The following is a 22065-nucleotide window of genomic DNA, read 5'->3' as shown; positions in this document are numbered from 1 at the left end:
TCTCTATGACTCCCCTGTGCGATAAGGAGCTAATCTAACCCTTGATTTCTGGTATCAAATATGTCGCCTAAGACTAGTTAACCCTTGCAAAAATACAGCTAAATATTCAAAATGGTAAATTATAATATGGTGGTTGTGCCTACTTTCCCAGCGTATTTCATTCACAAATCAATGTTGGGCCAAGCAGAATACAAGTGGGTGATATGTAAGTGACCACATTCTGTTGATTGCAGGTCTCACAATTGTGTCCCAAGACTAGTTAACTCTTGCAAAACTATAGCTACTTATTCAGAATGGTAAAATATGGTGTGTGTGCCCACTTTGCCAGTGTATTTCATGCCCAAAACAGCGTTGGGCCAGGCAAAATACAAGTGGGTCACATGCAAGTGACCACCCTCTGTTGATTTCAGGGGTCAAATTTGTGGCCCAAGACTAGTTAACCCTTGCAAAACTACAGCTACTTATTCAAAATGGCAATTTATAAAATGGTGTTTGTGCCCACTTTGCCAGTGTATTTCATGCCCAAAACAGCGATGGGCCAAGCAAAATACAAGTGGGTCATATGTAAGTGACCACCCTCTGTTGATTTCAGGTGTCAAATTTGTGGCCCAAGACTAGTTAACCCTTGCAAAACTACAGCTACTTATTCAAAATGGAAAATATGGTGTGTGTGCCCACTTTGCCAGTGTATTTCATGCCCAAAACAGCGTTGGGCCAGGCAAAATACAAGTGGGTCATATGTAACTGACCACCCTCTGTTGATTTCAGGGGTCAAATTTGTGGCCCAAGACTAGTTAACCCTTGCAAAACTACAGCTACTTATTCAAAATAGCAAAATATGGTGTGTGTGCCCACTTTGCCAGTGTATTTCATGCCCAAAACAGCGTTGGGCCAGGCAAAATACAAGTGGGTCACATGCAAGTGACCACTCTCTGTTGATTTCAGGGGTCAAATTTGTGGCCCAAGACTAGTTAACCCTTGCAAAACTACAGCTACTTATTGGAAATGGCAAAATATGGTGTGTGTGCCCACTTTGCCAGTGTATTTCATGCCCAAAACAGCGTTGGGCCAGGCAAAATACAAGTGGGTCACATGCAAGTGACCACTCTCTGTTGATTTCAGGGGTCAAATTTGTGGCCCAAGACTAGTTAACCCTTGCAAAACTACAGCTACTTATTCAAAATAGCAAAACATGGTGTTTGTGCCCACTTTGCCAGTGTATTTCATGCCCAAAACAGCGTTGGGCCAAGCAAAATACAAGTGGGTCACATGCAAGTGACCACCCTCTGTTGATTTCAGGTGTCAAATTTGTGGCCCAAGACTGGTTAACCCTTGCAAAACTACAGCTACTTATTCAAAATAGCAAAATATGGTGTGTGTGCCCACTTTGCCAGTGTATTTCATGCCCAAAACAGCGTTGGGCCAGGCAAAATACAAGTGGGTCACATGCAAGTGACCACTCTCTGTTGATTTCAGGTGTCAAATTTGTGGCCCAAGACTAGTTAACCCTTGCAAAACTACAGCTACTTATTGAAAATGGCAAAATATGGTGTGTGTGCCCACTTTGCCAGTGTATTTCATGCCCAAAACAGCGTTGGGCCAGGCAAAATACAAGTGGGTCACATGCAAGTGACCACTCTCTGTTGATTTCAGGTGTCAATTTTGTGGCCCAAGACTGGTTAACCCTTGCAAAACTACAGCTACTTATTCAAAATGGAAAATATGGTGTGTGTGCCCACTTTGCCAGTGTATTTCATGCCCAAAACAGCGTTGGGCCAGGCAAAATACAAGTGGGTCATATGTAACTGACCACCCTCTGTTGATTTCAGGGGTCAAATTTGTGGCCCAAGACTAGTTAACCCTTGCAAAACTACAGCTACTTATTCAAAATAGCAAAATATGGTGTGTGTGCCCACTTTGCCAGTGTATTTCATGCCCAAAACAGCGTTGGGCCAGGCAAAATACAAGTGGGTCACATGCAAGTGACCACTCTCTGTTGATTTCAGGTGTCAAATTTGTGGCCCAAGACTAGTTAACCCTTGCAAAACTACAGCTACTTATTGGAAATGGCAAAATATGGTGTGTGTGCCCACTTTGCCAGTGTATTTCATGCCCAAAACAGCGTTGGGCCAGGCAAAATACAAGTGGGTCACATGCAAGTGACCACTCTCTGTTGATTTCAGGGGTCAAATTTGTGGCTCAAGACTAGTTAACCCTTGCAAAACTACAGCTACTTATTCAAAATAGCAAAACATGGTGTTTGCGCCCACTTTGCCAGTGTATTTCATGCCCAAAACAGCATTGGGCCAAGCAAAATACAAGTGGGTCATATGTAAGTGACCACCCTCCGTTGATTTCAGGTGTCAAATTTGTGGCCCAAGACTGGTTAACCCTTGCAAAACTACAGCTACTTATTCAAAATAGCAAAATATGGTGTGTGTGCCCACTTTGCCAGTGTATTTCATGCCCAAAACAGCGTTGGGCCAGGCAAAATACAAGTGGGTGATATGTAAGTCACCACCCTCTGTTGATTTCAGGTGTCAAATTTGTGGCCCAAGACTGGTTAACCCTTGCAAAACTACAGCTACTTATTCAAAATGGAAAATATGGTGTGTGTGCCCGCTTTGCCAGTGTATTTCATGCCCAAAACAGTGTTGGGCCAAACAAAATACAAGTGGGTCATATGTAACTGACCACCCTCTGTTGATTTCAGGTGTCAAATTTGTGGCCCAAGACTGGTTAACCCTTGCAAAACTACAGCTACTTATTCAAAATGGAAAATATGGTGTGTGTGCCCACTATGCCAGTGTATTTCATGCCCAAAACAGCGTTGGGCCAGGCAAAATACAAGTGGGTCACATGCAAGTGACCACTCTCTGTTGATTTCAGGGGTCAAATTTGTGGCCCAAGACTGGTTAACCCTTGCAAAACTACAGCTACTTATTCAAAATTGAAAATATGGTGTGTGTGCCCACTTTGCCAGTGTATTTCATGCCCAAAACAGCGTTGGGCCAGGCAAAATACAAGTGGGTCACATGCAAGTGACCACTCTCTGTTGATTTCAGGGGTCAAATTTGTGGCCCAAGACTGGTTAACCCTTGCAAAACTACAGCTACTTATTTAAAATAGCAAAACATGGTGTGTGTGCCCACTTTGCCAGTATATTTCATGCCCAAAACAGCGTTGGGCCAGGCAAAATACAAGTGGGTCACATGCAAGTGACCACTCTCTGTTGATTTCAGGGGTCAAATTTGTGTCCCAAGACTAGTTAACCCTTGCAAAACTACAGCTACTTATTCAAAATGGCAATTTATAAAATGGTGTTTGTGCCCACTTTGCCAGTGTATTTAATGCCCAAAACAGCGTTGGGCCAAGCAAAATACAAGTGGGTCATATGTAAGTGACCACCCTCTGTTGATTTCAGGGGTCAAATTTGTGGCCCAAGACTAGTTAACCCTTGCAAAACTACAGCTACTTATTCAAAATGGCAATTAATAAAATGGTGTGTGTGCCCACTTTGCCAGTGTATTTCATGCCCAAAACAGCGTTGGGCCAAGCATAATACAAGTGGGTCATATGTAAGTGACCACCCTCTGTTGATTTCAGGTGTCAAATTTGTGGCCCAAGACTGGTTAACCCTTGCAAAACTACAGCTACTTATTCAAAATAGCAAAACATGGTGTGTGTGCCCACTTTGCCAGTGTATTTCATGCCCAAAACAGCGTTGGGCCAAGCAAAATACAAGTGGGTGATATGTAACTGACCACCCTCTGTTGATTTCAGGTGTCAAATTTGTGGCCCAAGACTAGTTAACCCTTGCAAAACTACAGCTACTTATTGGAAATGGCAAAATATGGTGTGTGTGCCCACTTTGCCAGTGTATTTCATGCCCAAAACAGCATTAGGCCAGGCAAAATACAAGTGGGTCACATGCAAGTGACCACTCTCTGTTGATTTCAGGGGTCAAATTTGTGGCCCAAGACTAGTTAACCCTTGCAAAACTACAGCTACTTATTCAAAATAGCAAAACATGGTGTTTGCGCCCACTTTGCCAGTGTATTTCATGCCCAAAACAGCGTTGGGCCAAGCAAAATACAAGTGGGTCACATGCAAGTGACCACTCTCTGTTGATTTCAGGGGTCAAATTTGTGGCCCAAGACTAGTTAACCCTTGCAAAACTACAGCTACTTATTCAAAATAGCAAAACATGGTGTGTGTGCCCACTTTGCCAGTGTATTTCATGCCCAAAACAGCGTTGGGCCAGGCAAAATACAAGTGGGTCACATGCAAGTGACCACTCTCTGTTGATTTCAGGGGTCAAATTTGTGGCCCAAGACTGGTTAACCCTTGCAAAACTACAGCTACTTATTCAAAATAGCAAAACATGGTGTGTGTGCCCACTTTGCCAGTGTATTTCATGCCCAAAACAGCGTTGGGCCAAGCAAAATACAAGTGGGTGATATGTAACTGACCACCCTCTGTTGATTTCAGGTGTCAAATTTGTGGCCCAAGACTAGTTAACCCTTGCAAAACTACAGCTACTTATTGGAAATGGCAAAATATGGTGTGTGTGCCCACTTTGCCAGTGTATTTCATGCCCAAAACAGCATTAGGCCAGGCAAAATACAAGTGGGTCACATGCAAGTGACCACTCTCTGTTGATTTCAGGGGTCAAATTTGTGGCCCAAGACTAGTTAACCCTTGCAAAACTACAGCTACTTATTCAAAATAGCAAAACATGGTGTTTGCGCCCACTTTGCCAGTGTATTTCATGCCCAAAACAGCGTTGGGCCAAGCAAAATACAAGTGGGTCACATGCAAGTGACCACTCTCTGTTGATTTCAGGGGTCAAATTTGTGGCCCAAGACTAGTTAACCCTTGCAAAACTACAGCTACTTATTCAAAATAGCAAAACATGGTGTGTGTGCCCACTTTGCCAGTGTATTTCATGCCCAAAACAGCGTTGGGCCAGGCAAAATACAAGTGGGTCACATGCAAGTGACCACTCTCTGTTGATTTCAGGGGTCAAATTTGTGGCCCAAGACTGGTTAACCCTTGCAAAACTACAGCTACTTATTCAAAATGGCAAAATATGGTGTGTGTGCCCACTTTGCCAGTGTATTTCATGCCCAAAACAGTGTTGGGCCAGGCAAAATACAAGTGGGTCACATGCACGGGACCCTACTCTGTTGATTTCAGGTGTCAAATTTGTGACAGAAGACTCATTAACCCTTGCGAAACTGAATGATCTGAATAAGAAGCTGGAGTTCGAATAAGAAGTGAATAAGAAGCTGGAGCTTGAATAAGAAGTGAATAAGAAGCTGGCCGAATAAGAAGCTAACTTCAGCCTCGTTGACATCAGACCAGAGGCATCATGAGGCGGGTGCGGGGAGTGCGTCCCGCACCCGGGTGTCACCCTTGTATGGGGTGACACCAAATACTGTAGAGCTGCGCACTCGCACCTGCTGCATCCCATTCCCTTCCTGACATGTCCCCGGTGGCATACACACCCCTCCCTCCCCGTTGTCGCTGTCAGACAATACGGACCCGGCCGCGGCGGAGTATTCCAGGCGGGTGGTTGTGATTTTGAGTCAGCTGGGGGATGCAATCGTAACTGTGCCGCGGCACGGCGGAGTCTTGCAGGCGGGGGTGTGTGATTTTGAGATGGCGGGGGTGTGATCGTAACTGCAGTGCTCTATTTGCCATCCGGCACCAAGCAGTACAGTTATGATCGCACACCCGCCAACTCAAAATCACACACCCCCACCTGGAATACTCTGCCGCTCCGTGGCACAGTTATGATCGCACCCCGCAGCTGACTCAAAATCACAACCCCGCATGAAAGACTCCGCCACGGCTAGGTCTGGACGTAAGCGCGTTGTCATCATGCACGCCGGTCCCGTGATGTCATCATGCCGCCGCTCGGCTGCTTGCATTGCTGGGAGGAAGATGTGGGAGGAGGCTAAAGAGCTGCTGTGCTCAGTGCTGCCGTTACTACAGGGAGCCTAGGGAGGACCTGCCTTGAAGTTCAGTGCTGTCACTCCCTGGCTGGCTGCAAGTCGTTTCAGCTGCCACTTGAGTGTGGAAAGTTTAATAATAAGTTAGTATTTACAGTTAAAAAATATTATACAATGTCAATTTATTAAATATATATATTTTTCCAGACGTAAACATGGATTGTATTGAAATTAGTACCATTTGTTTGTACAAACAAATAGTTAATTTCAATATAATCCAGTATTATTTTATTTTTAAAAAAGTGTGTGTATGTATGTATGTATAAATATATATATATAAAGGAATTGGTGAATATAAGCGCCCAAGAGTGTAATTTATATAACAAGGTGAAATGAAGGTATCAAGAGAGGGTATGGTAAAGCCAGTTTCGACAACTTATCTGATAACCAGAGAAGCTTAGTTCAAACGGTGCTTCTTTGTCGCTTAATACATGTGGATAAAACAAAGGAAAGCAAACATAGTGTGTATCGTTTTAAAATTTCAAATCATATCACTGCCGAAATTCATTTAGGCTCAATTAGGGAACCAGCATATTCCCAAAATAAAATCAATATATAGCCTGGGCAGTGTATATATAAAAGATACAAATATTTAATACACGTAATGACATAAAAATACATAAAAGTACATGAATAGCTGTATATCATGCGTACAGAATAAAAGATTATATCAAGTTTATCTGTCCATAAATAGCTGGAATGCATGCGTACAGAATTCAAAAATATATATGGCTTATCTATCCATAAGAGGAAATGTCCGCAGGTGGTCCCAACGTGTTTCGTCCGTCATCAACAGGACTTCATCAAGGGGATGGACATACAGAGCAGGCATGCTCTATTTATACCCAACTGGGGCACTTTATGATGACATCACTTCCTGTGATGCCTTTTTACTAGAGCATTCAGGAAAACGTTATATAGTATTTTAATTGGCACTCAAAAAGTGACAATATAGCAATAGTGGAACAAGGTAAAAAAGAAGAAGAAGATAGAACGAGTTGTTAAGTGACGTGAACGGCAAAAAAAACGTCCGGAATGGGCAGTGGAACGCATGTGGAATGCATGCGTCATTTCTGGAACGCATGCGTCATCTCTATATACACAATTTTCTATTCTGCACTAAACTACGTAGACCAAGTATCTTTTATTATAAGCTTACATCTAGTTTAAAATAGATGTCAATAGCCAATTTATGATTCCTTTCAGCAAATTACCTATCCCTTGCCAGATGTGGATACTAGACAAGATGGTCTCTAAAGAATAAGGCACGATGCACATTGATAAAGTCCAAGACAAGATTTATGAACAATTAAACTTCTGTTATGGAAACGACCAAGAGATGCAACGCTGTGACTTAAAATTCCCCTTGGGTCAAGAGGTTAATTGGCTCACATCTTGTCAATATAGATATAAATATACTTTTTAATTGCACTCAAAATTATTATGTACAACATCAGCACCTTTCACTAAATATTAAATAGGTAGGCTTCACTAGAATATAATAAATAGCTATGGCTCTATTCACTTTTGGTATATACTTTATTAAATATTTTTTGTCTATGAGCTATAAATATGGGGTTGCGTTCCATTCCTCTTGGTTAATGCGCCCCACAATGGCGGTGCATTCCACCGCTAACAGTCACTAAACCTCCACATGGTCAGTCACTTTAGTGTGTGAGACGCAAGTGACGCCAACGTATGGCGCTGCGCTCCACTCCACGTACACACTTTCATTAACTTTGGTGTTTACTGCGTAAGTGATGTCACTTCTTTCTAGATGCGCTCCACGATCACCCTTCACTACTCACTTCCGTGTTTATAGCGGAAGTGACGCCACGGTTATGCGTTCCACGATCACCCCTCATTTTACTTCCGTGTTTACAGCGGAAGTGATGTTACCGTCACATGAGATGTGCTTCTTGATCATCTTTCCGCACCACCTCTTAACATGTCTCTAGTCCGGTATCTGTTTTCAACATAAGGGCATATAGCTAAGTACATTTACTTATGTTAGCTGAGTTTGCACTAAGTTGATATCGGGACACGCCGACCGGAAATGACGCATGCGCCATTTCCGGAAATGACGCATGCGTTCCACAAGCGTTCCACTGCCCATTCCGGACGGTTTTTTGCCGTTCACGTCACTTAACAACTCGTTCTATCTTCTTCTTCTTTTTTACCTTGTTCCACTATTGCTATATTGTCACTTTTTGAGTGCCAATTAAAATACTATATAACGTTTTCCTGAATGCTCTAGTAAAAAGGCATCACAGGAAGTGATGTCATCATAAAGTGCCCCAGTTGGGTATAAATAGAGCATGCCTGCTCTGTATGTCCATCCCCTTGATGAAGTCCTGTTGATGACGGACGAAACGCGTTGGGACCACCTGCGGACATTTCCTCTTATGGACAGATAAGCCATATATATTTTTGAATTCTGTACGCATGCATTCCAGCTATTTATGGACAGATAAGCTTGATATAATCTTTTATTCTGTACGCATGATATACAGCTATTCATGTACTTTTATGTATTTTTATGTCATTACGTGTATTAAATATTTGTATCTTTTATATATACACTGCCCAGGCTATATATTGATTTTATTTTGGGAATATGCTGGTTCCCTAATTGAGCCTAAATGAATTTTGGCAGTGATATGATTTGAAATTTTAAAACGATACACACTATGTTTGCTTTCCTTTGTTTTATCCACATGTATTAAGCGACAAAGAAGCACCATTTGAACTAAGCTTCTTTGGTTATCAGATAAGTTGTCTAAACTGGCTTTACCATACCCTCTCTTGATACCTTCATTTCACCTTGTTATACAAATTACACTCTTGGGCGCTTATATTCACCAATTCCTTTAAATACTTATGTGTGCATGCCAATCACATGTGTATGTACTATAAGCTGCCGCTCATTTAATATATTGAGAAGTGTTTTTTATTCTGTCTACTAAGGGTTACTTACACTTAAGGTATAGATAACACAAAGCTGCACCTAAGCGCCGTAGTCTACATTTCTCTCTCTCTCTATATATATATATATATATATATATATATATATAATTACACATTGCGCCAGGTAGAGCACGTTATACACATTGCACCAGGTGAAGCACATTACACACATTGCATTAGATAGAGCACGTTATAAACATTGCACCAGGTAGGGCACATTATACATATTGCAACAGGTACAGCACATTATACAAACTGCACCAGGTAGAGCACGTTGCATCAGGTAGAGCACGTTATACACATTGCACCAGATAGAGCACATTATACACATTGCGCCAGGTAGAGCATGTTATAAACATTGTGCCAGGTAGAGCATGTTATACACATTGCACCAGATAGAGCACGTTATACATAATTGCGCTAGGTAGAGCACGTTATAAACATTGCGCCAGGTAGAGCACGTTATACACATTGCATCAGGTAGAGCACATTTTACACACGGCAACAGGTAGAGCTAATTATACACATTGTGCCATGGGGGTGACACCATGGGGTAAATTTACTAAGGTGGGAGTTTTTTAGAACTAGTGATGTTGCCCATAGCAACCAATCAGATTCTACTTAACATTTATCAAGCTGCTTCTAGAAGATAATAGACAGAATCTGATTGGTTGCCATAGGCAACATCACCAGTTCTAAAAAAACTCCCACCTTAGTAAATTTACCCCCATGAGTTACCATACCAGGTGACACCAACCCTAGTGACGCCTCTGCATCAGATGCTCAATTGGCGGATGGGCACAGGGATGATTTCAGCCCTGTTATGGCACTGACAAGACCCATGCTTATTTGCAATAAATAGTAAAAAGCTATTATTATACTGTTTACTCAAGCCCCTCACTGAGGGTCTAATTCAGAGGTATATGCAAACCACACACAATGACAATGACTGTGCAGTTGTGCGATTATTTGCTACTGTGCATGGGCAAAACATTCTGGAAACCCCTCCAGTGCCTTTTGTTTTCCAGAGTGTATACACAAATGCACTATTGCTTACAGGAGAGCTGATAGCAGAACAAGATATGCAAATCAGTGGGCATTCCTGGACAGCAGTTTCTGGGAGAATGCAGAATGGGAAGAAAGGAATCTGCTATGAGGGCATGTAATCAGAGTTTTGTGGGTATGTCAGTGAATGCTGGCTGCATTCTCAGGCGCATAGATACTTTTACAGAGGCCATGTTGAGATGAAGTAACTGCCCCTGGCATAGGCTAGTGGAAGTGTCGATGGTGAACACAATGGTGCACCGGTGGTGGACTGTCTAGATCCTGCAGCATACAGGGTTGCAGAAAGTGGGTGTCTCAGGGCTTGCACATTGAGGTGCACGCTAGTACACAAAGGTATGACTAGTTTGCATATTATCGCACCTGCGGCTCCGCCAACTGGTGCTAGAATGGCCCTGAAACACATACAGTATTTTGTACTGGGTCTCTGTATCGCCAATTTATAGCCTTTGACACTCGTCTGCTGCAAACACACCTATTACTATCTACCACAGAACCCTAGAGACAGACATGAGGCACATAAAGAAATCCTTTGGATTACATGCAGTTATTAATATTTTTATGTATATTTACATTGTATATGCTACTGTACCTCTTTGCTGTTTAAGTTCTCATGGCTTTCTGCCCCATTGTGGTCTTGAAGGTGCTCCATAATCTGTACTTCCATAATGTCCATGTTTGGGTGTAGGTTAGGTTTTTCATTCTCCCATTTTGCAAAACCTTTGTTCTTGTTTGATTTGCCATAAAACTTGCATTTCATCTTAGGAAAAGTATGAGACCCAATGTCACTCCAGCCAGAGTCTGACCATACCGGATCTGTTTGGGTTGCCTGGCTGGTCGTTGACCGCTGCAATCGCACTGAAATCTTCTTAGAAGAGCCTGTAACCAGAGTTATGCCCCGTCCTTCCAGATCTTGACTTTCTCTTACAGACGAGGGAAATTCAAAGACCTCATCTTGTGCTAGAGGACAAATTATAGGCATTAAGTTTAATGTTTTTGTTATTTTTACTTTGCTGCATGTAAAAAAAAAATCTCTTAATTGTTGTGTAAAACAATTGGCCCTAAAGGTGTGTACACACGGTGAGATATTTTCTTTCGATTTTGACTATATAGTCAAAATTGCAAGAAAAGTTAGAGCAGAACGCAAGGTGAAAGTCACCTTGCAATCCTGATTCGATCCCGATGCGCAGTCCTGCCAGGTCGGCATCGCAAGAAAAGATAGACTGTGCAGGCAAGTCAATCCTTGCTAGATCAGTGTACTATCTAGTTCATCTCACATGTCAATGACATCTCACATAAGCCAAAATCGTAAGCACACATAGTCCATATCTCAAGAAAAGTTAGTCAAAATCGGTGGTGCTGGATTCCGGGGAGTTCAAGGGAAATCGCAAGTGAAAATCGGGCATAGCAAGGATCTCACCGTGTGTACAGACCCTTAGGGGAGAGAAATTACATTTCAATGTTTATTTTCATCAATACTTCAGAACAGAAATAAACATATTTGCAGATTTATCTTATCAATTTAGCAAAATAAAAGAACAAAACTAGTTAAAATTGTGTTTAATACTGCAAAGTTTCATCTTGCAAGCATTTGCTCATTGTCCCCTATACAGTCAACTTTACTTAATGACGTTCTATTGGAAATGTTAGCACTCAATACCTGGAGCTAGTGATGGACTGCTGGGTAGAGAACCATGGCTGCTGCCCATAGATGCTCCTCTAGAGAGCTTTCTGCATGCTAAGACAAGGAGTTCTTTACACTGTTTATGGCAATTGGCACCACAATCTGAAAACAAAAGAAAATAATTACACTTTAAATAAATGAAATCAAATTGTAGGTAATATTTAGACTTTTAATAATCACACCTTTCAAAAACAATTTTCAAACTTTTACTATACTTTGTTAGGTTGGTAAATTGGTATCTGACTAAATGGTCCTCAGTGTATTTGTGACGCAGCTGTGGTATGGGTGGTAAGTTACACTGGGTTTAGGACTTATGGCAATCAATACACATTCTGTTATTGTAGAGTGCAGTGCTATGTAACTTAACAAAAATAATAAGTGAACTGTTCAAATTTAGAGCTAATTATTTACAAACTAGCATACTGGTGCCATTGAAATACTGAGTTGAGGGGTCTCTTCTCTCTCCTCCAACCTCCCATGCTTATAGCGTGCGCGCGCACACACACACACACACACACACACACACACACACACACACACACACACACACACACACACACACACACACACACACACACACACCTAGTGGGAGCTCCCAATTGCATCTGAGGACATGCCATAGGGGATAATTATACAAAGCATATCTCATGTGAATATCTTTTGTGAATTCACACTTTGCATGCCCCAAAAATGGGTGCACGGAACTATAAGCAATGCAGAGTCATGCACATTTTTAATGGCTCTACACTTACAAGTGATGAGATGGAACTAGAGATGTGCACCGGACATTTTTCGGGTTTTGTGTTTTGGTTTTGGATTCGGACGGTTTTTGGCAAAACCTCCCTTAAAAATTTTTTGTCGGATTTGGGTGTGTTTTGGATTCGGGTGTTTTTTTTTTCAAAAACAGCTTAAATCATAGAATTTGGGGGTCATTTTGATCCCATAGTATTATTAACCTCAATAACCATAATTTCCACTCATTTCCAGTCTATTCTGAACACCTCCCACCTCACAATATTATTTTTAGTCCTAAAATTTGCACCGAGGTCGCTGGATGACTAAGGTAAGCGACCCAAGTGGGCGGCACAAACACCTGGCCCATCTAGGAGTGGCACTGCAGTGTCAGACAGGATAGCACTTAAAAAAATTGGTCCCAAACATCACATGATGCAAAGATAAATTAAAGAAAAAAGAGGTGCAAGATGGAATTGTCCTTGGGCCCTCCCACCCACCCTTATGTTGTATAAACAGGACATGCACACTTTAATAAACCCAAAATTTCAGCGACAGGGTCTGCCACACGACTGTGACTGAAATGACTGGTTGGTTTGGGCCCCCACCAAAAAAGAAGCAATCAATCTCTCCTTGCACAAACTGGCTCTACAGAGGCAAGATGTCCACCTCCTCCTCATCGTCCGATTCCTCACCCCTTTCACTGTGTACATCCCCCTCCTCACAGATTATTAATTCGTCCCCACTGGAATCCACCATCTCAGGTCCCTGTGTACTTTCTGGAGGCAATTGCTGGTGAATGTCTCCACGGAGGAATTGATTATAATTCATTTTGATGAACATCATCTTCTCCACATTTTCTGGAAGTAACCTCGTACGCCGATTGCTGACAAGGTGACCGGCTGCACTAAACACTCTTTCGGAGTACACACTGGAGGGGGGGCAACTTAGGTAAAATAAAGCCAGTTTGTGCAAGGGCCTTCAAAATGCCTCTTTTTCCTGCCAGTATACGTACGGACTGTCTGACGTGCCTACTTGGATGCGGTCACTCATATAATCCTCCACCATTCTTTCAATGGTGACAGAATCATATGCAGTGACAGTAGACGACATGTCAGTAATCGTTGGCAGGTCCTTCAGTCCGGACCAGATGTCAGCACTCGCTCCAGACTGCCCTGCATCACCGCCAGCGGGTGGGCTCGGAATTCTTAGCCTTTTCCTCGCAGCCCCAGTTGCGGGAGAATGTGAAGGAGGAGCTGTTGATGGGTCACGTTCCGCTTGACTTGACAAGTGTCTCACCAGCAGGTCTTTGCACCTCTGCAGACTTGTGTCTGCCGGAAAGAGAGATACAACGTAGGTTTTAAATCTAGGATCGAGCACGGTGGCCAAAATGTAGTGCTCTGATTTCAACAGATTGACCACCCGTGAATCCTGGTTAAGCGAATTAAGGGCTCCATCCACAAGTCCCACATGCCTAGCGGAATCGCTCTGTTTTAGCTCCTCCTTCAATCTCTCCAGCTTCTTCTGTAAAGCCTGATGAGGGGAATGACCTGACTCAGGCTGGCAGTGTCTGAACTGACTTCACGTTTGGCAAGTTCAAAGGGTTGCAGAACCTTGCACAACATTGAAATCATTCTCCACTGCGCAAGAGTCAGGTGCATTCCCCCTCCTTTGCCTATATAGTGGGCAGATGTATAGGCTTGAATGGCCTTTTGCTGCTCCTCCATCCTCTGTAGCATATAGAGGGTTGAATTCCACCTCGTTACCACCTCTTGGTTCAGGAGTGTTTGGTGGTGCTCCAGTCTTCGGCACGCGGTGGCTGAATGCTGAAAGTGGCCCGCAATTCTTCGGCCCACCGACAGCATCTCTTGCACGTCCCTGTCGTTTTTTTAAAATTCTGCACCACCAAATTCAATGTATGTGCAAAACATGGGACGTGCTGGAATTTGCCCACATGTTATGCACGCACAATATTGGTGGCGTTGTCCGATGTCACAAATTCCCAGGAGAGTCCAATTGGGGTAAGCCATTCTGCGATGATGTTTCTCAGTTTCCGTAAGAGGTTGCCAGCTGTGTGCCTCTTATGAAAAGCAGTGATACAAAGCGTAGCCTGCCTAGGAACGAGTTGGCTTTTGCGAGATGCTGCTATTGGTGCCGCCGCTGCTGTTCTTGCTGCGGGAGGCAATACATCTACCCAGTGGGCTGTCACAGTCATATAGTCCTGAGTCTGCCCTGCTCCACTTGTCCACATGTCCGTGGTTAAGTGGACATTGGGTACAACTGCATTTTTTAGGACACTGGTGACTCTTTTTCTGATGTCTGTGAACATTCTCGGTATCGCCTGCCTAGAGAAATAGAACCTAGATGGTATTTGGTACCGGAGACACAGTACCTCAAACAATTCTCTAATTCCCTGTGAATTAACGGTGGATACCGGACACACGTTTAACACCACCGCAGCTGCCAAGACACGAGTTATCCGCTTTGCAGCAGGATGACTGCTTTGATATTTCATCTTCCTCGCAAAGGACTGTTGGACAGTCAATTGCTTACTGGAAGTAGTACAAGTGGTCTTCTGACTTCCCCTCTGGGATGACGATCGACTCCCAGCAGCAACAACAGCAGCGCCAGCAGCAGTAGGCGTTATACTCAAGGATGCATCGGAGGAATCCCAGTCAGGAGAGGACTCGTCAGACTTGCCAGTGACATGGCCTGCAGGACTATTGTTTTTCATGTCTAATGAGGAAATTGACACTGAGGGAGTTGGTGGTGTGGTTTGCAGGAGCTTGGTTACAAGAGGAAGGGATTTAGTTGTCAGTGGACTGCTTCCGCTGTCACCCAAAGTTTTTGAACTTGTCAATGACTTCTGATGAATGCGCTCCAGGTGACGTGTAAGGGAGGATGTTCCTAGGTGGTTAACATCCTTACCCCTACTTATTACAGCTTGACAAAGGCAACACACGGCTTGACACCTGTTGTCCGCATTTCTGTTAAAATAATTCCACACCGAAGAGGTGATTTTTTTTGTAATTTGACCAGGCATGTCAATGGCCATATTCGTCCCACGGACAACAGGTGTCTCCCCGGGTGCCTGACTTAAACAAACCACCTCCCCATCAGAATCCTTCTTGTCAATTTTCTCCTCAGCGCCAGCAACACCGATATCCTCATCCTGGTGTACTTCAACAGTGACATCTTCAATTTGACTATCAGGAACTGGACTTTGGGTGCTCCTTCCAGCACTTGCAGGGGGCGTGCAAATGGTGGAAGGCGCCACCTCTTCCCGTCCAGTGTTGGGTAGGTCAGGCATCGCAAACGACACAATTGGACTCTCCTTGGGGATTTGTGATTTAGAAGAACGTACAGTTCTTTGCTGGGCTTTTGCCAGCTTAAGTCTTTTCATTTTTCTAGCGGGAGGATGAGGGCTTCCATCCTCATGTAAAGCTGAACCACTAGCCATGAACATAGGACAGGGCCTCAGCCGTTCCTTGCCACTCCGTGTCGTAAATGGCATATTGGCAAGTTTACGCTTCTCATCAGACGCTTTTAATTTTGATTTTTGGGTCATTTTACTGAACTTTTGTTTTTTGGATTTTACATGCTCTCTACTATGACATTGGCCATCGGCCTTGGCAGACGACGTTGATGGCATTTCATCATCTCGGCCATGACTAGTGGCAGCAGCTTCAGCACGAGGTGGAAGTGGATCTTGATCTTTCCCTATTTTACCCTCCACATTTTTGTTCTCCATTTTTTAATGTGTGGAATTATATGCCAGTAATATATCAATAGCAATGGCCTACTGTACTGTACTATATATATATACTGTTGGTCACCAAAATGCTGCACTGTAATACTAGAAGCTATAGAAAAGTATATATATTATTGTATATATCAGTACAGAGCGGTGTAACTGTGCAACATGTGTCCTGACAAGCAGTATAGAAGCTATAGAATAGTATATATATTACTGTATACAGTAATATATATACATCAGTACAGAGCGGTGTAACTGTGAAACATGTGTCCTGACAAGCAGTATAGAAGCTATAGAATAGTATATATATTATTACTGTATATATATCAGTACAGAGTGGTGTAACTGTGAAACATGCATCCTGACAAGCAGTATAGAAGCTATAGAATAGTATATATACTATTACTGTATATATACATATATCAGTACAGAGCGGTGTAACTGTGAAATATGTGTCCTGACAAGCAGTATAGAAGCTATAGAATAGTATATATATTACTGTATATATATATATATATATATCTATCAGTACAGAGCAGTGTAACTGTGAAACATGTGTCCTGACAAGCAGTATAGAAGCTATAGAATAGTATATATATTATTACTGTATATATATATATATATCAGTACAAAGCGGTGTGACTGTGAAACGTGTCCTGACAAGCAGTATAGAAACTATAGAATAGTATATATATTACTGTATATATATATCAGTACAGAGCGGTGTAACTGTGAAACATGTGTCCTGACAAGCAGTATTGAAGCTATAGAATAGTATATAAATTACTGTATATATATATCAGTACAGAGCGGTGTAACTGTGAAACATGTGTCCTGACAAGCAGTATAAAAGCTATAGAATAGTATATATATTACTGTATATATATATATATATATATCAGTACAGAGCGGTGTAACTATGACACATGTGTCCTGACAAGCAGTATAGAAGCTATAGAACAGTGTATATATTACTGTATATATATATATCAGTACAGAGAGTGGTGTAACTGTGACACATGTGTCCTGACAAGCAGTATAGAAGCTATAGAATAGTATATATATTACATTTACTGTATATATATATATATATATATATATATCAGTACAGAGAGGTGTAACTGTGACACATGTGTCCTGACAAGCAGTATAGAAGCTATAGAATAGTATATATTATTATACTGGTGGTCCCCAGTTCCCACAATGCAGCACACTGAGCACAGAGATTTGCAGCACACTGAGCACAGATATGGAGCGTTTTCAGGCAGAGAACGTAGATATTTTCAGCACACTGAGCACAGATTATTTGCAGCACACTGGGCACAGATATTTTCAGCACACTGAGCACAGATTACGGAGCACGTCCTCTCCGTTCAATCTCCAATGCCCGAGTGAAAATGGCGGCGACGCGTGGCTCCTTATATAGAATACGAATCTCGCGAAAATCCGACAGCGGGATGATGACGTTCGGGCGCGTTCTGGTTAACCGAGCAAGGCAGGAAGATCCGAGGCTGCCTCGGACCGTGTCAAATGGGTGAAGTTCGGGGGGGTTCGGAACTCAACGAACCGAACCCGCTCATCTCTAGATGGAACTAGGTTGTAATGTGTTCTCGCATAGGCAAAGTTCAGTGTGGGTGGATGCACACAAATGTGGGCTATGCCAATCTGGACATAAGCAAGTTTGGGCAATGCAAGTACATGATGATAATAATTAGTATAAAACCAGGCGCTCACACATCTTGAGATGCGTACAACTCCACAATTGGATGAATATACACAATATTTCTGTGCACACGTCTTTTGAGCAATGTAAGTCTGATTTACTTCCAAAGCTGCATCAGTCCCAATGCATTAGAGAGGCTATCAAGAGGTTCACAGAAGATAGTCCTGTACCACTTTCCACTTGGGTTGGGTACGAAATCCCTGCAGTTGGGATCCTGAGAGCCAACAGACTGAAATCGGAATTCTGATGGCCAGAATCCTGACAGATCCTGGTATTTTCACCCTAAGCATCCCCTCCCGTAGTCTAAACCAACAGGTCCTCTCCCATCACCATTGCCTATCCCTAACCCTATCCCAGTGCTAAACCCCAACCTAGGTTCTTACCCATGGGATCCAATGGGATTTTGACAACGGATCCCACTGTTGGTCTTCTATCAGGATCCTGTCTCCCAGGAATTGGGTTGGGTAAGAGATCATGGCAGAAGAATACCAACACTGGCATCCAGATGTTGAAGATCCCGAAGGGGGAGTTAATACTTCTAACTCCCCTCCCTACACCCCTAACCCTCCCTTACCGCAGCCTAACCCTAAAGTCCCTCTTAGTGCCTAAACCTAACCCCCACTTTCCGCAGCCTAACCCTAAGCCTACCTCCTTAGTGCCTAAACCTAACACACACACACCCCCGGTGGTGCCTAATCCCCCCTCCCTGCAGCCTAACCCTAACCTCCCACCACCCGACGCCGGCATCCTAATGTTGAAGATCCCGAAGGGGTGAGTTAAGACTTCTAAATCCCCTCCCTACACCCCTAACCCTACCTTACCACAGCCTAACCATAACCTCCCCCTTAGTGCCTAAACTAACCCCCCACTTACTGCAGCCTAACCCTAAGCCTCCCCCTGTGAGAGATCCCTTTTTTGCCTCTCCATCCCGCACCCTTCTGTCACCAATACATGTGATGTTACATTTCAAAATATGAAACACTGTAAAGAGACACATCAAGAGGACATATTTGTAGGAGGGAGCAAACGCCGGCCCTGGCTGTGGTCAAACTCATATCTAAATTACAGTGCAAAAATAAAACTGTCCACAGCATTTTGATCTGCATACAAAGCAGCCAGTATTTACCTTGCAGGCAAACAAATAAATGCATGAAGCTGAACTGCTACAGGGTATGTCCCTCGCTATTGGCCACAATTTTTTTCTTAGAACTTTTAAAGTAATTGACATAATTTAGTGAAAATTGACACAGACATCCCTTAGCTATTAGAAACATGAGGAAGTCATAGCAAGTGTTAAAAGTGTTCGCCATTAGCATCCAGGCCAGCTGCACAAAGTGAAGACCAGCTGTTCACCACCCTAGTCAGTAGGTGTCCCTGCTTCTGACAGTAGTGTTTTATACTGTGGGATTCACATTAATCGCGTCTGTGTGTTACGTGCAGTAGCGGATCAAGCAGGACTTTTGCCTGGGGTGCAGCCTTCCGGAGGGCGCCGGCGCCATCTGGAGGGCGCTGCACTATGGCAAGATCCGCCACTGTCCCCCCCGCTGGTCCCCCGCTGTGAAGGAAACCACCTTCGTGGAGAGGACCTTTGCTGTGTGGTGCACGATGACGTCATCGCGCACCACACAGCATTGTGGCACAGACGCTATGGGTCATAATTGACCTCTAGTGTCTATGCTGTGCTATGGAAGAGACGTCATGACTGACGTCTCTCCCATAGATCCAAGGAGAGGAGAGGAGAGGAGAGGAGCGGCGCCGGCGGAGGTCTGCAGCAGTCTGGAATCAGGAGCGAGGATCGTAAGTATAATTTTTTTTTCTTTCAGCGGCGCTTGAAGGGGGAAAAATGGGGGCGTAACTGACCACGCCCCAAATGAAGCCACGCCCCTATATTTTTTGCCCGAGGGGCCACAAGGGCAAGAACCGGCCCTGGTTACGTGCTGGTATGAACTGGTACACAGTTGAATAATGCGTATTTATTGTCGATAAAGGCATGCCATAGATAATTTTTTGAGCAGTTTGCAGGTCAGAAACCACCGGTAAAATTCAGCATTCAGTATCTGGTGAAAAAACTGGAAACCACTGGAACATTATTGGATGTCCACGGAGGAGGCCATCCGACAATGCCAGAAGCAAAAGCCATGGGGGTAAATTTACTAAGATGGGAGTTCTATTTAAAACGGGATGTTGCCCATAGCAACCAAACAGATACCAGGGGCAATATTTACTAATATTCGTGTTTTGGCCGTTTTGAAGGGTGTTTGAACTCGAATGGTATCGGGTGCATTTTACTGCAACTTTTTGAATCCTGATACAATCATTCACTAAGCTGCCGAGTTTTGCACATTCGTTTTTTCCGATGTCGATGTGATTCGTAAGATCAGGCAGTGTTTTATGGGAGTGATGAGTAAAACACTGCCTGAAAAAACACAAGGAATCCCGGCCGGATCTGTGAGATCCATGCAGGGCTTCATTGTGTACCTTAAAAAGTTGATTAAAGTCTTTAAAAATCTGAAAAACATTGCGTGGGTCCCCCCTCCTAAGCACAACCAGCCTCGGGCTCTTTGAGCCGGTCCTGGTTGAAAAAATATGGGGGGAAAAATGACAGGGGTCTCCCCATATTTAATCAACCAGCACCGGGCTCTGCGCCTGGTCCTGGTTCCAAAAATACGGGGGACAAAAAGCGTAGGGGTCCCCCAGTATTTCTGAAACCAGCACCGGGCTCCACTAGCTGGGGAGATAATGCCACAGCCGGGGGACACTTTGATATCAGTCCCTGGGGCCGTGCCATTAAAACCCCAACTAGTCACCCCTGACCGGGGTACCCTGGAGGAGTGGGGACCCCTTCAATCAAGGGGTCCCCCCCTCCAGCCACCCAAGGCCAGGGGTAAAGCCCGAGGCTGTCCCCCCCATCCAAGGGCGGCGGATGGGGGGCTGATAGCCAAGTGTGAAATTGTGAATATTGTTTTTAGTAGCAGTACTACAAGTCCCAGCAAGCTTCCCCCGCAAGCTGGTACTTGGAGAACCACAAGTACCAGCATGCGGTGGAAAACCGGGCCCGCTGGTACCTGTAGTACTACTACTAAAAAAATACCCCCCAAAAAAACAGGACACACACACCGTGACAGTACAACTTTATTACATACAAGCACACCAACATACACACATACTTACCTATGTTCCCACGAGGCTCGGTCCTCTTCTCCATGTAGAATCCTAGGGGTACCTGTGAAAAAAATTATACTCACAAAATCCAGTGAAGAATCCGGCCTTTGAATAATCCACGTACTTGGCAAAAAAAAAAAAAACCGCAAACCCGACCACGCACTGAAAGGGGTCCCATGTATTTTTTTAGCAGTAGTACTACAGGTACTAGCGGGCCCGGTTTTCCACCGCATGCTGGTACTTGTGGTTCTCCAAGTACCAGCTTGCGGGGGAGGCTTGCTGGGACTTGTAGTACTGCTACTAAAAACAATATTCACAATTTCACACTTGGCTATCAGCCCCCCATCCGCCGCCCTTGGATGGGGGGGACAGCCTCGGGCTTCACCCCTGGCCCTTGGGTGGCTGGAGGGGGGACCCCTTGATTGAAGGGGTCCCCACTTCTCCAGGGTACCCCGGCCAGGGGTGACTAGTTGGGGTTTTAATGGCACGGCCGCAGGGACCGATATCAAAGTGTCCCCCGTCTGTGGCATTATCTCCCCAGCTAGTGGAGCCCGGTGCTGGTTTCAGAAATACGGGGGACCCCTACGCTTTTTGTCCCCCATATTTTTGGAACCAGGACCAGGCGCAGAGCTCGGTGCTGGTTGATTAAATATGGGGGAACCTCTATCATTTTTTTCCCCATATTTTGTCAACCAGGACCGGCTCAAAGAGCCCGAGGCTGGTTATGCTTAGGAGGGGGGACCCCGCGCAATTTTTTTTCCCGTTTTTACACTAAACAGACCCTTTCCCATAGATAACCATGCACAGATCTCACTGATCCGTGCATGGTTATCCAAACTCGACTGGAAAAAGCAGGTCTATTTTATTGCTGCTTTTTTTAACGAATCTAAAAAAAACAGACCCGCACTTGAGCACTCAGAGACTAACACCCAAATACGAATGAATAGTGAATGCCCGTATT

The 22065-nt window shown here is 43.9% G+C and overlaps 1 protein-coding gene and 1 long non-coding RNA gene across 3 annotated transcripts in view; one reads left to right on the top strand and one right to left on the bottom strand.

Annotated features, from left to right (window-relative positions):
- The window catches only part of RASGRP3 (RAS guanyl releasing protein 3), a 194269-nt gene that overhangs the window by 51533 nt on the left and 120671 nt on the right, over nt 1–22065 (bottom strand). The window contains exons 12-13 of one of the 2 annotated variants that reach the window (XM_063917966.1): nt 11707–11832; nt 10639–11006 (exon numbers count right to left, since the gene is read on the bottom strand). In XM_063917966.1, the coding sequence (XP_063774036.1) occupies nt 10639–11006; nt 11707–11832 (494 nt within the window). Of the gene's footprint in view, nt 1–10629; nt 11007–11706; nt 11833–22065 lie in introns of those variants that run through there. The other variant, XM_063917967.1, reaches the window with a different exon arrangement.
- The window catches only part of LOC134910203 (uncharacterized), a 126174-nt gene that overhangs the window by 64385 nt on the left and 39724 nt on the right, over nt 1–22065 (top strand). The gene's annotated exons all lie outside the window — the stretch shown is intronic.

Source organism: Pseudophryne corroboree, chromosome 4 (assembly GCF_028390025.1).
Source record: "Pseudophryne corroboree isolate aPseCor3 chromosome 4, aPseCor3.hap2, whole genome shotgun sequence".
In the NCBI taxonomy this organism is placed as follows: Eukaryota; Metazoa; Chordata; class Amphibia; order Anura; family Myobatrachidae; genus Pseudophryne; species Pseudophryne corroboree.
This window is presented reverse-complemented; position numbering and strand designations above follow the sequence as displayed.